Here is a 16867-nt window from a genome sequence, read left to right as displayed (position 1 = left end):
TTGCCTTCCCACTCTTTTAATGGCATCTTCTGATGACCAGAAAGTTTACATTGACATCAATGAATTAAATTTCTCATTCTTTCCCTTTTTTTTACTTATTATTTTTGCTTTTCTGTCCATTTCTAGAATCAGTTTTAATATAGCAAATGTAATAATTTTTCCATTACTTAACTGAAGCTATTATGTGTTCTCATTTGAACTTTGTAGTTTTTCTATTTGGATATAATCCTTTGGAATTCTTAGAATATATAGAGAGCTGTAATAACTTCTTTTTATTTTTAGTAAATACAATAGTTGATGTCTATACAGTTAAGCAATTAAAGGCAAAAGCTTCAAAGAATGAAGGAAAAACTGACACTTTCTACGGCATTCTTTATGCTTACATTTCTATGCTGAACATTGATGATGACACCACAACAGTAGTTCGACATCGATGGTAAGCAGCTGGTTTTGTCAGCAAATTTATTTTTTTAAAGATTTTATTTATATATTCATGAGACACACACACACACACACACACACACAGAGAATGGCAGAGACACAGGCAGAGAGAGAAGCAGCCTCCATGCAGGGAGTCCAATGTGGGACTTGATCCCAGGACTCCAGGATCATGCCCTGGGCCAAAGACAGAAGCTAAACCACTGAGCCACCCAGGGATCCCAGCAAATTTATTCTTGTAAGAAATAAAGAACATAGAAAAATAAAGTTACATACCATGCTGTAGAAAAAAAAAAGAAATAAAGAACAACTATTGTTAATACATTTTAAGCTCTACAAAAATTAAAGCTATTCTTTGACATAATAAAGGTTATATATTTGAAATAAATGTATAAATAAGTCATGCTGAAGTTTCCAAGGCAACCTATGTAGATTCAAAGGTTATAATTGCCTTTTAAAGTAAAATTTGATTTGCTATGTTTCTTCAATCTTAAAATATAAAGATAAAATGGTGCCAGAAACTTTTTTAAAAATTATTTTATTTATTTGAGAGAGAGAGAGAGAGCATGAGCGGGGGGAGGGGGAGGCAGAGGGAGAAGCAAAATCCCCTCTGAGCAGGGAGCCCAGTGTGGGGCTGAGTTCCAGGACCCTGAGATCACGACCCAAGCTGAATGCAGACATTTAACTGACAGAGCCATCTGGGTTCCCCTGCTGCCAGCACTTTTAACTGAGTTGACAAACTGTTGTTTTATGATATGTTAGAATATTATTTTGGTTGCCATGTCCTATAGCAATACAAGGGACACCATTTTTAAAAAATTATTTTCAGCTGCATGGTAACTATGATTTACAACATCTCCTAGGTCAAAGTTAGTATCTACTTGTAAAAAAAGTAAACTGCAGTGATTTAATATTAATGGAAAGATGCTTGGGGAAAAGCATCTAAATGTTACTATGAAAGTCTACGGAAAAAAAAAAAGTCTACGAATTTTTGTAATTGAAAATTTTATTGAGGGTGCTGGGTAGCTCAGTCAATCATCCAACTCTGGATTTCAGGTTTTAATCCAGGGTTGTGAGTTCAAGCCCCATGTTAGGCTCTATACTGAGCATAGAGCCTACTTAAAAAAAAGAAAAAACATTATTGAAATAGTTCTAGATTCACATGGAGTTACAAAAAATAATATGGAGAGAACCCACATACACTTTATATGCTTTTCCCAATGGTAAGTTTTTATGAAACTATAGTGTTACATCTTAGCCAGCCTGGATACTGACATTAATTCAATCAGGCGATTGTATTCAAATTTTACCACATTGACATGCAGTCCTGTGTGTGTGTGTGTGTGTGCGCGCGTGTGCATGAAGTTCTGGATATGATTTTATCACATGTGCAGGTTTGTGTATCTACCACCATAGTCAAGATACTAACTTACGGATTTGGAAACATTTTGTGATTTGGTATTAAATTGAAAAAACCAATGTGGAGGCTGCTGTATAAGTCAAGTGTTTACTTTTTGAAAAACATTTTTTAAAAACTTTTGAAATTTTTATTATCTGATTTTTTTCCTACATCTTTAATATTGATATCTGAGGAAAAGTATCTGAAATTTACCTCAAAAGTGATCTGTGCCTAGACAAGAAAGCACACACACTATGGTGTGAAAGCACCATATCACACCCTCTATTTGAGAAATTTGAGTTAGTGTTTCTGTCCACATTGGCTAAAGTAAGACCTGCCTCAAAACATGGAATAGCGGGATGCCTGGATGGCTCAGCGGTTGGGTGTCTGCCTTGGGCTTGGGGTGTGACCCCGGAGTCCTGGGATCGAGTCCCACATCGGGCTCCCCTCAGGGAGCCTGCTTCCCCCTCTGCCTGTGTCTCTGCCTCTCTCTGTCTGTGTCTCTCATGAATAAATCAATAAATAATCTTAAAAAAATATGGAATAGCATGTGATCACCACTTAAAGAGAGGAGTGTGTCACTAACAGCACTAATAGCATTTTGGGTGTGAACTTGACTAACCCTAGGATTTTTCTGTCCTGCAGAGGCCTAGTACAGAGCATCAAGTGAGCATTTCTGGAACTCAGGCTTTCTAGACACAAAACAGGATTCCTCCCTCAGAACGCTGATCCTAGGATACTAGGTGGACATACCCTCAATAGAAAGGAATAGGACAGGGGCAGCCCCAGTGGCGCAGCGGTTTAGCGCACTGCCTGCAGCCCAGGATGTGATCCTGGAGACCGGGTATCGAGTCCCACATCAGGCTCCTTGCATGGAGCCTGCTTCTCCCTCTGCCTGTGTCTCTGCCTCTCTCTCTGTGTGTGTTTCTCATGAATAAATAAATAAATTAATCTTAAAAAAGAAAGGAATAGGACAGGATAGGATGGAGGCAGGGCTGAGGTGGCAGTTCTGTGGCTGTCTGGAGGTGAAGGAAAGGGGCCCTAGCAGGGGAAAGGTGGGAGGCAAGGCAGTGGAGATGGGCTTGATTGCACATTGTGCTGTTCCTTGTTTTGTATGTCTGTCCAGTGTACCACGCGGAGCATTTTGAAATTACTCTGATTTAGATTTTTAAGGGAGCAGGATTCTTCTGTTAGAGATCAGGTTGGTCATTTAGGACCTTTACATTTTATCCTTGTCTTTTTTTTCAGCTCAGGCTGTGGTTACATTGTAAATGAAAGATCCAGCACTTGTACTGCTTGCAACAAAGATTCTTTGGAATTTAAATCTGTTTTTCTCAGCTTCCACTTGTTAATTGACCTCACTGACCACACTGGTACCCTCCATGCCTGCAGTCTCACAGGAGGGGTTGCTGAAGAAACTTTAGGCTGCACGGTAAGTAGCAGAAAGGAAATAATTCCAAGTTGAATTCTCTTTTCTCCAGGTATAGGTTATTTCAGTGAACAGTTGATAGAAATTAAGTCATTAATAAAGAGGTCTGGGGGTGGGAATAAAGCTTGATTTAAACACACATTGCTTTAATGGACGAATAATTGCATGATCACGTGTGTTCAAATCACAGCTGATATTGCTGTTGGGTACAGAGGCAGAGGCTTTGGCAGTGGGGGAGAAAGAAGGCACTTTTTTTAAAAAGATTTATTTATTTATTCACGAGAGACACATACTGAGAGAGAGGCAGAGACACAGGCACAGGGAGAAGCAGGCTCCTCACAGGGAGCCTGATGTGGGACTCGATCCCTGATCCTGGGATCACAACCTGAGCCGAAGGCAGGCATCCAACTGCTGAGTCACCCAGGCATCCCAAGAAGACACTTTTTTTAAAAAATTTTTATTTATTTATGATAGTCACAGAGAGAGAGAGAGGTGCAGAGACACAGGCAGAGGGAGAAGCAGGCTCCATGCAGCGGGAGCCCGATGTGGGATTCGATCCCGGGTCTCCAGGATCGTGCCCTGGGCCAAAGGCAGGCGCCAAACCGCTGCGCCACCCAGGGATCCCGAAGACACTTTTTATAGTCCAGTAACTGTGGGTACAACAGCACACTGGAGGGACACCTGGGTGGCTCAGTGGTTGAGTGTCTGCCTTTGACTCAGGGCGTGATCCTGGGGTCCTGGGATCGAGTCCCCCATTGGGCTTCCTGCATGGAGCCTGCTTCTCCCTCTGCCTGTGTCTGCCTCTCTCTCTCTCTCTGTGTCTTTCATGAATAAATAAATAAAATCTTAAAAAACAACAGCAGCAGCACTGGAGATAGTGATCAGTTGAGGTAGAGGGAGGGTTTGGTGGTATTCCACCAACTAGCTGAAGGAAGTCACCAGAGTCAGAACACACGTGTTGCCCTCCTCCACCAGGACAGCAGCACTTAGTCATGTGTGCATGACAGGCACCTGGTGTTTCTCCTTAGCGCCAGCACCTGTAGTTTACCATGAGCCCTCAGCCCCGCTTGGTTTCTATTTTGTGAAGGGGAGTTTTCTGGGCTGAGGCACCTGACTGCCCTCAGACATTCAGTTTACGGAGGCTTTCTGACCTTATCTCCTCCTTTAAGAGAATTGAGCTGTAATTACTATAAATAAAATTCCCTTCGAGTGCACAAAGTCAAGTTTCACATTATTGTTGAGTTATTTATATGGACTTTGGAAATATCTGCTTGATTGTTTTAACCAGGTAAATGAGTTTCTTGCAATGACGGATGAACAGAAAACAGCATTGAAGTGGCAATTTCTTCTGGAAAGAAGCAAAATTTATTTAAAAGTTAGTGCATTTTATAGTACTATGTCATTCTATATATTCAAGTAATAAAAAAATCCTAGAGTCTGACCTAATAAATTAGGGCATTTGTTATTTTTAACAATAACAAATAACAATTTACAATAATTTTAACAATTCCCAGATATGCAGAAGGATTTGGTTAATGTGGAAACAATGCAAGTAATCGGGTGGGTTTTTTGTTTTTGTTTTTGTTTGGTGTAGAATAAAAGGATTCCACCTGACACCAGAGGACTAGACCAACAGCAGTGCCTGGCTGACTCAGTCGGTAGAGCATGTGACTCTTGATCTTGAGGTCATGAGTTTGAGTCCCACGTCCAATGTAGAGATTACTTAAAATCTTGGGGAAAAAACAAAGAAGTAGATCAACAAAGATTATATCTGTTTTATTAAGTCCAAGGCAGGGCCCTGGGCTGTAGGGTCAAAGCTGATATCCCTGTCCCCTTGCCGGGTGACAGTAGTATCAGATGGCACAGTCACATGCCACATGCTTGGATGCAGGGGAGAGACGGGAGAGTCAGAATCCCAGCTCCACTACTCCTCAGCCTCTGTGACCCGCTAGAACTCTGTGATCCTACAACTCTAGTTGGAGCAGCGCTAGCAACCCTTCAGTGTGGGAGGATCATAGAATCTTAATACTTAAGGGGAAAAAGGGGGAGACAAACTCCTTTTGTTTTGCAAGTTCAGAAAATGGGACCAAGAAATGTTGCTGCTTGTGTCAGGTCACAGATGAGATAGGGCTATAGACTGCATCATCTCTCTCCTATCAGTCTCAAATGTTTTCTCCTTTACACACTTAAAAGTTTTCCAGCTCTTGTTGAAGAGAGTTATATCTGTCAGTATTTCTGCATTAGAACATGACGTTGAGAATAATTTAAAACCTGTCCATGAGCCCACATGCCATTAACAGTCAGCAATGATATCACGTCACATCCCACAGCCTCTAGAAAACCACAGTGTGTTCTATGCATGAGAGTGAGAAAGGCAAACAGCATCTTAGTATAAAATCATGAAAATAGTTGTGATCTCATAGGTACTCTGAAATAGTCTTGGGTAACACTGCACCTGCTTTAGTTCAGCCTCAGAAGCAGGTGTGCCCATTGCCCATGGCTTCTTTACTTGGGGCCTTATGTGCATCCCAGTAGGTTGCAGACATGGAGTTACCTATGGCCTCGCAGATATTTCTAGCACATTGGTTCGAGGCCTCTTTGTTAGTAGGCTGAAGGGGGGAAATTGCAGTAATATACTGGATCTTTTCCACCATTAGCATGGATCCATCTACTTACTGTCTGCCCCTAAATCAGAGTATACTCAGATCTTTGACCAACTTTGTTTTCCCTCCAAACCAGAGGTTCCAATTGTTAATGAGTTCGACCAATTTGAATTCATGGCAAGTTATTTATAGTTTTCCTAACTAGATCTAAACATAAAAAAATTGGGACGCCTGGGGCTCAGTTGGTTGAGCATCTGCCTTTGGCTCAGGGCGTGATCCTGGAGTTCTGGGATTGAGTCCCACATCCAGTTCCCAGCAGGGAGCCTTCTTCTCCCTCTGTCTGTGTCTCTGGCTCTCTCTGTATGTCTCTCATAAATAAATAAATAAATAAACAAACAAACAAATAAATAAAATAAACATAACAAAAATTGCTGTCAAAAAAGAGACATTGTAGCTTTCCAAAGGACATGTTTAAAAGGTATTTAAATCAGATTTAACAGATTTTAAGCAGATACAAAACAATTCTATCACAAAATGTAGTAAAGATCATGAGAATCTAACAATTTGAATTATTTTAAATCAGTTAAAATATAACATGTAATTTAAAAAGTAAGAACTTGGGACGCCTGGATGGCTCAGCGGTTGAGCACCTGCCTTTAATCTGGGGCATGATCCTGGAGTCGCAGGATTGAGTCCTACATCGGGCTCCCTGCATGGAGCCTGCTTCTTCCTCTGCTTATGTCTCTGCCTCTCCCTCTGTGTCTCTCATGAGTAAATAAATAGAATCTTTTTTTAAAAATAAATAAAATCTTTAAAAAAAGAACTTACATTGTTCTGCTAATATGACAAAAACAAAGTATCGCTATAGAGACAGGTCATTTTATATATTTAGCATATTACAATTAAAAACAATGGCTACTTAAAAGGGTTCAGTTGGAGGGATTTCAAAGCAAGGTGTTTTAATGTCTTTTTTTAAAGATTGGTTTATTAAAGAGAGTGAGAGAGCATGAGTTGGGGGAGAGACTGAGGGAAGAATCTGAGGCAGACTCCCTGCTGAGTAGAGCCCAATGGAGCTTGATTCCAGGATTCTGAGATCATGACCTGAGCCGAAACCAAGAGTCTAAAAAAAAAAAAAAGAAAGAAACCAAGAGTCTGAAACACTCAACTGACTGAGCCACCCAGGTGCCCTGGTATTTTCATGTTTTAGAATACATGGTGATAGCAACACAAGTCCTTGTAAGTCTGATATAGTATCAAAGAATGATTTCCAAAAAGGATTAAACCATGACTCTCATACAAAAATAAAATGGATACGCCAAAGATTTAATTCATTAATCAATGAAGAAACTAGGAAATGGTTCTTAAAAAATGATTTCAAAGAGAAATTCAAAGACTGGGCGCAGAGGCTGAAGTCACCAGTGCAAAATTGGGGTGATCCATAGAGGGCAAAACCCAACGTTTCCTCAGGGTGGAGCTGACCACATCCTCATAGGGACAGAATTCCTTTGGATTTCCTGGAGCATGACTGCCATTTGCAACACTACTGTTTTCTACAGCAGACTGTTGAAAATAGCTCAGCCAGGCCAGGAAAGGTGCTGAGCCCTACAGAATGAAGCCACCAGACTGTGGGAGAGTGTGCCACTGAAAGACACCCACCTACCCTCATTGCCCACCTCACCCTTCCCAGTGTTTCCTGATACTAGGCTGTTTTCCTGTTAGTCTTTGGAATTAGCATGGCCAGCAGACCTACCCTTCCAGTCTATGTTAAATAAAATGTTGGTAAGAATGCTTTGTTAAATATAAAAAATAAGACATTGTTATTAATAAACTGCATCATCACATCCCCATAGCCTAACAGACATGTTACCACCACAGGTTAGCTGTGTCACAGCTGCTAAGTGAACACACTTTATTTTATATATTTATTTAAGTCATCTCTACACCCAACATGGGGCTCAAACTCACAACCAAGAGATTGAGAGTGGTATGCTTTTCCAATGGAGCCAGCCAGGCGCCCCTTGAACACATTTTAAACCCTTCTTTTGTAGGTGTTGGATTTGAAAATCCAACTTCCCTACCAAAGAGAAATATGAGAAAAATAACATAGATTTTCACAAAATCGCTGTCAGGAGCCAGATCTGTGATTTCTCTCCCAAACTCCTACCAAGGTGAACTCTCTTCAGTCTTACAGCTGTCACTGTGGTTTATGCTTACACTGCAGAACAGCTCATTGTACTTGTTTACTGCTTTCTCTGTTGTGGTCGATGGTTTTCAACTTTATAAACATGGTGATTTTTAAAGTTAACTCTCTCTCTCTCTCTCTCTCTCTCTCTCTCCTCCCTACAGTTTTTTTTATCACACAGAGCAAGGGGCGGATTGAGAATTAGTGTGCTCTCATGTAAACTCGCAGACCCTATTGAGGCAAGTAGGAACTTGTCTGGAGGAGGAAATATTTAAAACAAAATACTTTAAACTCTGGACAAGAATATGAGTTTCAACTCTCTTGAAAGTGGAAAATGAGTTTGAAAATTATGGATAAAATTGTATTTTGTTCAAACATGGTAAAAATGTTTCTATAAGTTGCTATTATGTTTCCTTCTGGAGTTGATTAGGGGATAAGTCTTAAAATCTCTCATCTGACCCAGCTCCTTTCTTGAAAGGCCTTTTCTACTGACTTGGCCCATTCCCCCCCCAACTTGGAAAATGTTTGCATGAATTAATAAACAAGTTTAATCTTCCCCAGAGATATCAGTGATTTAAGTCCCTTTCCCCACTGTCTTGTTTCCCAGGAGAAAGATCAGATCCTCCAAAAATGACCTCCCTGGAGCTTGGCAGTGGTTGAGACTGCTCTCCAGGAGCTGGTGGGGCACTGGGTGGGAACAGCGGAAGCCCACGGGCAGTGCTGGGCAGCAGCTTTGAACACCAAAGACTTTCTCTGATCTTTGCCTTCTCTGATGACACATGGGGCCACCCAACGCTTGTGAAAGTTGGTTGACCAGGGGCGATATGTGTGAGTCTGAATCAACTGAGAGGAGTGGCACCAGTCTGGGACCTGAAAGGGTGGGGCTGCTCTGACAGGACGCCGGACCCCCACTCCACCCACCACACCCTCCTCGTCAAAGCCCTGGAGCGCCCTGCTCAGCCCCACGCCATTCCGAGTCACTTGCTGCGGGGCACTGGCCTACAAGCCCCGTCATTGCTGGCCTACGGTCTGGGAGGTTTGGCACTTCCATCACCCACCACAGGAGAGAAAAACAAAAAGTAAGTATCTGAAACTTTGAAGGCAGTGTTGGGAGATGAACTCATTAGTAGTGTTGTCTCTGGCTTTTACCATAGGCAGCTGTGGCAGAGGGGCATGATGGACCCTCGTGTGTCCAGATTGTGGTAATAAATGAGGAAATGGAGGACCTGACCTAAGTGTGCAGTCAGGGAGTGCGCCCGATGAAGAGCTTCCTTCCTTGCTCCCTTGGGGCAGGGTATAGGAGTATTGGGCAGGTGACTCCAGAGGGCAGACAGGGAAAGAAGGCGGGAGAGTGCTGGAGTGGGAGGGCTCAGGCCAGGGAGGAGAGAGAAGCAAGGGTGCCCACCTGGTGGCCACATTCACACTCCTGGTTGATTAAGCAAGAGTGGGTGTCCAAGAGCACAGGAGACCAGGGAGGACAACTGGCCCAGACGGTGTGTCAGGAACGGCTGTGCCAGGCCTCCTGGTGCCCTGACCTCTGGCAGCAGGTCCCAAAGCACCAATGCCTGGACCACAGGGGCTGGTAGCAGCCATGTGGCCTCCTACCGTCTAGGGGCCTCAGCCGCCCGCTGGCCTCAACAGCATACTGCAGGTGCTCACTTAGGCATTCCAAGTCAGCTTCTGCGGCATACCGCAGCCACGGCCTGTGGGCCCGAGCAGGGTGGCCGAGGGCTCCGAACGGCCTCTTCACTGCTACCAGCACTTAACCAAGGATGCCCCTGCCCATCACTGGAGGGACCCCGATTGCTTATTTCATTTGATGCCACAGGGCTAGGGGTCAGGCCACGTTGGATCAAAGGGGCTTCCCAAAGTGAAACTTACACATTTATGGAATAAAGATGACAACTTGGTTGATATCTAAAACTTGTGAATTAGCCAGAATTCATGCAGTCAGAGATGTAAGAGAGAAGCATCCCATTCCATCGCTACAAAGCACACAAATCCCTGTTGGGGACCCATACTTCTCACTGCTCCCTAGGAGCTGCTTTTCCTGGTCCTGGCATCTTCCCACCTGCACGTTTGCTTTGCTTTACGTAATAATGTGGTGGCTGTAGGATTTTTCGTAATTTATCAGTGGTTGCTCTCAGATCTTCCTTTCCTAATTCTGCTATGCTTGTGGCAGAAACACAATGTATATCCGTCCATCTGTCACTCGTCTAGAGGACCCCTGGGGTTGTTTTGCTTTTTAAATATATTGTATTATAAAGTTTTATATGTTTATTGTAGAAAAATTACAACATAACAGGTAATAAAAAAGGAAAAGCCCATACTCTCCCAACCCCGAAGTCTTTAACTGGCAGGTGATGCATTCTGTACTTGTGTAGATGTTTTCACTGATGTTGTTTCTTGTGGCAAAATATGCATCACATAAAATTGACCATTTTAACCATTTTTAGGTGTACAATTAAGTGGCCTTAAATACATTCACACAATGCTGTGCAACCATCAGCACCTCCATTTCCATAAATTTTCATCTTACCAAACTGACACTGTGTCCCCATTAGACAATCACTCTCCATTTCTGCTTCTCCACTCCTGGTAACCTCTGATCTGCTTTGTGCCTGTGAGCTTGACGACTTGTGTGTGGCTTCTTTCTCTGAGCATGATGTGTTTGAGGTTCCCCATGTCACAGCAGGTGTCAGCATTTCCTTCCTTCTTAGGGTTGAGTAGTTTCCCGCTGTATGGTTGGACATTTTGTCTACCCGTTCATCTGTGTGTGGACATCTGGGCTGCTTTTGCCTTTTGGCTTTTGTGATCGGCCAATCACAGCTGCTGTGAGTAGGTGCTTTCGAGCACCCTCATGTTTCTGTGTCTTTCCTGTCATATGTATTCATCTTTCTTTGTTAAAGCATATGGTTTGCAAGTACAGGTTATTCCATAATCTGCGTTTACATTTAATAATTTGTAATAAACCTTTGTACATAATTCAACATTTGACCTAACTTCAGTGGCTATATATTATTTCATTATATGAACATAGGGTACTGAAGGAAATCAATCCAATACTGTTAGACAGTCAAGATGTTCCCCACTTGTTGCTATTGTAAACAACAGCTCTAGCTACCTTTCTGTCCACATTCTTAATTATTTCCTTGGGATAAGTTTCTAGACATTAAATTGCTACAATAATATTAAAAGCTAATAATGTTAACATTGTTGACAGACACTGTAATAAACACTCATAGTGCCCAACTTATACAAGGACTGTTAGTTTGCCCATTTTACAGATGGGACATGAAGGCCTGGCTGTAGGAGGTAGAAATGGAGGTGTTTGTGTGCGCAGGCCCTGTTACTGCAGGCTCACACTCCATGTGCTGCTTCCAGGATGGTCTCTGGCTCTGAGCTTCTCCATCTGTGGTTCCTTTTGTAAATGGAGATTACCATACCAACTTCTCTTGGTGACTGTCAACACTGAGTACATCCATATATGTCAAATGCTTAGACTCACACACCCAGTACATGATCAGGGAGTATGTTATTGTAAACGTTGAAGTGTAGCAGTTTCACTGACACTCATATTTGGCAATATTTTTGTCATGTGAATTCTATTCTGCTTTTATAGTTTGATTTTTTTTCTTCTATAGTTGATTTTCTTTTTTCTTTTTTTTTTAAGTAGGCTCTATGCCTACGGTGGGCCTTGAACTCATGACCCTGAGATTAAGAGTTGTGTGCTTCAGGTGCCAGGATGGCTCAGTCAGTTGAGTGTCCAACTCTTAGTTTCAGCTCAGGTCCTGATCTTAGGGTCATGATTTCAGGGCTGTGAGATTGAGCCCTGACTAGCTCCGGGCTCAGCGAGGAGTCTGCTTGAGGTTCTTTCTCCCTTTGCTGCTCCCCACCCCAATGCTCTCTTTCTCTGTAAAAAATAAATAAATCTTAAAAAAAAAAAAAGGATCATAGCCATGATACCCAGCATTGGCTAGGGTGTGCATAAAAAGGTATTCTTAAACACTCATGACAAGTACAAATTCATGTGTCATATTCCCATGGCAAGTTGGCAAATACTTTGTTTTAAAGATTATTTATTTATTCATTCATGAGAGACACAGAGAGAGGCAGAGACATAGTCAGAGGGAGGAGCAGGCTCCCTGCAGGGAGCCCAATGTGGGACTCGATCCCTGGACCCTGGGATCATGCCTTAAGCCAAAAGCAGATGCTCAACCCTGAGCCACCCAGGCATCCCGACAAGCACATAATTTAAAGTGCAAACGATTTAACCTATTTCATGTCTATGCCTTTCCGTAGGGAAATAAATGCCATATGACATATGTGGAGGTTGTTCCTTAAGTCACTGTTTCTAATAGCAAAACATTTGAAGCCTATGCAGCCTGTAGGGACTATTGGCTCCACCCAGATCCCCAACTCTCAGGCACACACCTAATCCTTCAGCTTCTCTGAGACATGGGGAATGACCTGGGGGCAGTTATGGGAGGAGTGGGGCCAGATTCAGGCAGGGACTTCTCCTTGGAATGGTCAGTGGACTGAAGCTCTCTGCTAGGTCTGAGATCACCATGTTCTTTCTTAGTTTCCTTTCTGCTCTTTCTGCTTCCTCTCCACTTTTCTGAGTGCCCCTTGAGTAAACCATCTGAACAAGACCCTACCTTAGCTCTGCCTCTGGGGTTTTCAGTCTAAGACATCATTAAAAGAGATTATGAAAATCTATATTCACTGTCCTGGAAAGATGTTCACAGTATGTCTAGTGGATGTAGAATACTCATTTTCCATAAAAGCTCAATAAACATTAAAAAAAAAGGTGTAGATGGGACGCCTGGGTGGCTAGTAGTTGAGCGCCTGCCTTCAGCTCAGGTCGTGATCCAGGGGTCCTGGGAACGAGTACCCCATCGGGCTCCCTGTGGGGAGCCTGCTTCTTCTGTCTATATCTCTGCCTCTGTCTCTGTGTCTCTCATGAGTAAATAAAATCTTTTTAAAAAAGTGTAGAAGAGCACATATGAAGCCATATATGCTACATGAACTAATATTATGGAATTTTCTTGAGTGTGGTAGTGGTATTGCATCTATATAGGAGAAGGTCCTTATTCTTAGGAGATACATACTGGAAGGGTAGAGTGTTTCTGCAACTCATTTCCAGTTTTCCAGACAAGTGTGTTCAGGGATAGTATGCGTGGAGAGGCAGAGAAAACAACATAACCAATGTTAACAATTACTGAATCTAATGAAGGGCACGTAGAAGTCATTGTATGTCTTTCAACTTTTTAGTAGGTTTAAATTTATTCAAAATTAAAAGTTGGGAGAAAATGTGCCTCCTGGGTGCTAGGATTACTATGGTTTTAGCAAGATCAGGAATTGTAGGAATTGGTATTTCTGTTTTTTTATTATCTCAGCCAAGGACTTTGTGTGCTACACCTGCAATGCTGTTGTCAGCTGTTTGTGACAAAGCTCATGCCACCACTGTGGTGAACATTGACCTCTCTGGGTGCTGGCTTGTGCCGCCCAAGGGGGCTGCATGTGAACCTGCTCCTGCCTCACACTTTTTGGCTTGCTTTGAAGGCTGTCAGCTTGGTGGGCTTGTGTCAGCTGAACCTCGTGTCTGCTAGTTAGACTAGTACAGGTTCAATATGAGCATACCCTTGAGTCAGCTCTTCTGCTGACGGGAACCTAGCCCAAGGAAATAACTACAAATGTGCTGATTCTACTAGCAAATGATTAGAAATGTTTTCCATTACCAAGAATGGAGGACTGATTTCAGATTCTTATGCAGCCACCAAAGACTGCTGCAGGAATGTGCCAGCCGACATAGAAAGATAGGCACCACACACAGTGAGGAGAGCAGGTTAGGAAATTGAGTTATGAGCATGTCGTATTTTAAGAATTGCAATTACACCCACAGATCTGGAAGGTACACTAAATGATTCACCTTGTCTGTCCCTGGGTGAATGGAATTTTGGATGTTTTTCCTTATTCATATTTTTGAACTCATCTGTGATGAACACATTACTTAAGCAATTAAAATAAGAAACTTGATTAGAAGATAAAACAAGATAGTGTGACATTTAATACACGAGTCCAGTCCTGGCATTCTTCACAGTAAATTATAAACTAAATGTGGGGTTGCCTAATACCTACACATTTGAATCTTCTTATAGATCTACCTGCAAGATGCAGCTTGTGCTGTGGTCAAGACTTCACTTTCTGATCATAGGAAAGCTAGATTACAACTTGGTTCTGTCCCTCAGCTGAGTGACCATAAAGCCAGGCTGGCTTGCCTCTAAATCTACATCTTCACGTTTAACAGGGATGGTGGTAGTATCAATCTCAAGCTTTGTTAAGGGTTAAATAATACATGGAAAGCTCTTGGCCCAGTACCTAGCAGTACTAAGGGCTCAGTAAATGTGAGCTATTATTATTATTATTTAAAGACTTATTTACTTATTCATGAGAGACAGAGAGAGAGAGAGAGAGAGAGAGAGGCAGAGACACAGGCAGAGGGAAAAGCAGGCTCCTTGAAGGGAGCCTGATGTGGGACTCGATCCTGGATCCCGGGATCATGACCCTAGCTGAAGGTAGGTGCCTAACCACTGAGCCACCCAGGCATCCCAATGTGAACTATTATTAAATTAGACGTCCTTGCCTTTCTGTGAGGGGCCAGCAGATATCTTGTTTACATATCCAGCAGGAGCCCCTGCCTAAACCTCAAGGACACCACGGGGCACTGTGCATCTTACGTAGACTTTTTTTGTTTTTTAAGATTTTTATTTATTTGAGAGAGAGAGAGAACACAAGCAGGGACAGCAGCAGAGGGAGAGGGAGAAGCAGGGCCTCAATCCCAGGACCCTGGGATCACGACTGGGCCAACTGACTGAGCCACCCAGGGGCCACTTGCCTGGACTTTTTGTCCTCACAGCAGGTCGGAAAAAAAGTAGCTCTCCCAGGCCAATGAACTTCCTTGTCTCTGGTTGGGGAAGAGGTGCTGATTAACTCTATTAATAGAACACAGTGCTCCAGAGGCCAAAGGTCAATGACCAAGGTCTGAAGCCCCCTAATAAGGAACTGTCCTTCCTAGCCACTGCAGGAGGGATAAAAGTACACTTTTAGGCCAAACAAAACATAGCATATTTATTTGGAAAACAATCATTTCAAAATTATCTTCCAAACTCAGAATGTACAGGCCATGGTACAAATGAGTGAGGTTGCCATTAATTGTTCACTTATTTTTTTTTAATCGTTCACTTATTAAGTACAATTTTAAATTAACTGATTATGTGAAGGAGTGTTTATCCATATTTCCATGATGAGAAGCACTTGGGAATACTGAAGATTAATTCTGCTAATCAATACAATAGGCTTGGTATGGGCCAGTAACGTGGAAATTTTTATTTTTACAAATACCTTCAGATGATTATCATGATTGAGGATATTTAGGAAACATGATTTTCAAAATTCCTTTGTGTATTTTAAGTTTTGAATTACTGATCTCAGAACATCCCAATGAAAAGTCTTATCCGGTCCAGTTCTAGGAAAGGAAAGTTAGTCTTCTGAACATTTGGTTTGATAAACTCTCCTCTTTGGAAGCATAACAAAAACTTTAATGTGGTTGTTTCCTAAAAGACACTCAATCTTCTTACCATTTCTGGCCCAGCTTTTCTACATCACATTTTCCTTGAAGGGTCCATCTTGCTGAAGTCCTAACGATCCAATTAAATCACAGTTTAAAAATTCAGTTTCTTATTGCAAAAGAAAAGAAGAATTAAATTCTTATTAAAGGATTGTCACATTTAACTAGCTTTGCCGGTTTCTGTCCAGCTCCCTCCTCTCCTGAGAACTCAGTAAGTTACGGTGCTTTGCGCAGACTCAACACCGGGGCCCCTGCACCTGGAATCTCATACTGACCACCCCGTGTATGCCAGCCTGGATCTCATCGTTTTCTTTAACGGGCCCAACTCCCTTCGGCGTCCCGGTCAAGATAATATCTCCTTCTTCCAGGGTCATGATCTTGGACACGTAGCTGATAATGTAGGGGATGGAAAAGATCATGGAGGAGGTGTCACCCTCCTGCCTGAGTTCGCCGTTGACCTTGAGCCAGAGCTTCAGGTTGTGAGGGTCCGGGACCTTCTCTTTGGGCACGAACGCGCTGACCGGGCAGGAGGTCGTGAAGCTCTTGGCCAGCGTCCAGGGCAGCCCCTTCTTCTTGCACTCGTCCTGCACGTCCCTGGCGGTCATGTCCAGGCACAGGGCATAGCCGGCCACGTAGTCCATGGCGGCGGCCTCGGGGACGGCGCGGCCGCGCCTGCCCATCACCACGCCGAGCTCCAGCTCGTGGTGCAGGTTGCGGGTGTAGGCCGGCATGAGGATGGCCGAGCCCTCGGGGGCGTAGGCGGTGGACGGCTTCAGGAAGAGCACCGGTTCGGCCGGCACCTCGCTGCGCATCTCCCTGGCGTGGTCTGCGTAGTTCCTGCCCACGCACACGATGTTCTTCCCCCACTCCCAGAAGCGCGACAGCGGCCTGTGGACGGCCATGTCCCGGACGGGCGCCCCCGCGTCACGTGACTCCGCCGGGACCCAGTCACCTGATGCCTACGGCGCCCCGGAGAGAACCAACTACCTCGGGGCGCCGTCCCGTCTGCGACGTCCGTTCCGCTCTGCGCTCCCCCGGGTGCTGGGCGGTCGCGGCGTTTACGCTCCTGGCAGCCGTGCGCAGCGGCTGCGGCGGGACAGCGGCCTGGCCCCTGGGGAGAGGCGCTGAGGCCCTGACGCGGCGCCCCGGCCCCCCGCCCCGGCTCCAGCCCCAGCCCCAGCCCCGG

The 16867-nt window shown here is 43.7% G+C and overlaps 2 protein-coding genes across 8 annotated transcripts in view; one reads left to right on the top strand and one right to left on the bottom strand.

The window, feature by feature from the left end:
* Positions 1–8607, top strand: part of MEIOB (meiosis specific with OB-fold) — a 28111-nt gene extending 19504 nt beyond the window's left edge. For 4 of the 7 annotated variants that reach the window (XM_077906126.1, XM_077906124.1, XM_077906125.1 and 1 more), the window contains 4 exons: positions 283–436; positions 3086–3269; positions 4555–4641; positions 8216–8607. In XM_077906126.1, the coding sequence (XP_077762252.1) occupies positions 283–436; positions 3086–3269; positions 4555–4641; positions 8216–8326 (536 nt within the window). In that variant the 3' untranslated portion in view covers positions 8327–8607. Of the gene's footprint in view, positions 1–282; positions 437–3085; positions 3270–4554; positions 4642–7425; positions 7711–8215 lie in introns of those variants that run through there. The other 3 variants (XM_077906122.1, XM_077906123.1, XM_077906127.1) reach the window with 3 other exon arrangements.
* A 6548-nt stretch (positions 8608–15155) lies between these two features.
* Positions 15156–16841, bottom strand: FAHD1 (fumarylacetoacetate hydrolase domain containing 1). The gene has a single exon (XM_077906138.1). The coding sequence runs from the start codon at positions 16581–16583 to the stop codon at positions 15918–15920; it is 666 nt and encodes a 221-aa protein (XP_077762264.1). The 5' UTR covers positions 16584–16841; the 3' UTR covers positions 15156–15917.
* Between the last annotated feature and the right edge of the window lie 26 nt (positions 16842–16867).

Source organism: Canis aureus, chromosome 8, assembly GCF_053574225.1.
Source record: "Canis aureus isolate CA01 chromosome 8, VMU_Caureus_v.1.0, whole genome shotgun sequence".
Lineage (NCBI taxonomy): Eukaryota > Metazoa > Chordata > Mammalia > Carnivora > Canidae > Canis > Canis aureus.
The sequence above is the reverse complement of the archived record's forward strand: the minus strand, read 5'-3'. Positions and strand labels throughout refer to the sequence as shown.

What these genes read in the sequence shown, in the direction of transcription:
- FAHD1 (XM_077906138.1), bottom strand. Translation starts at nt 16,583, where the DNA reads ATGGCCGTCCACAGGCCGCTGTCGCGCTTCTGGGAGTGGGGGAAGAAC.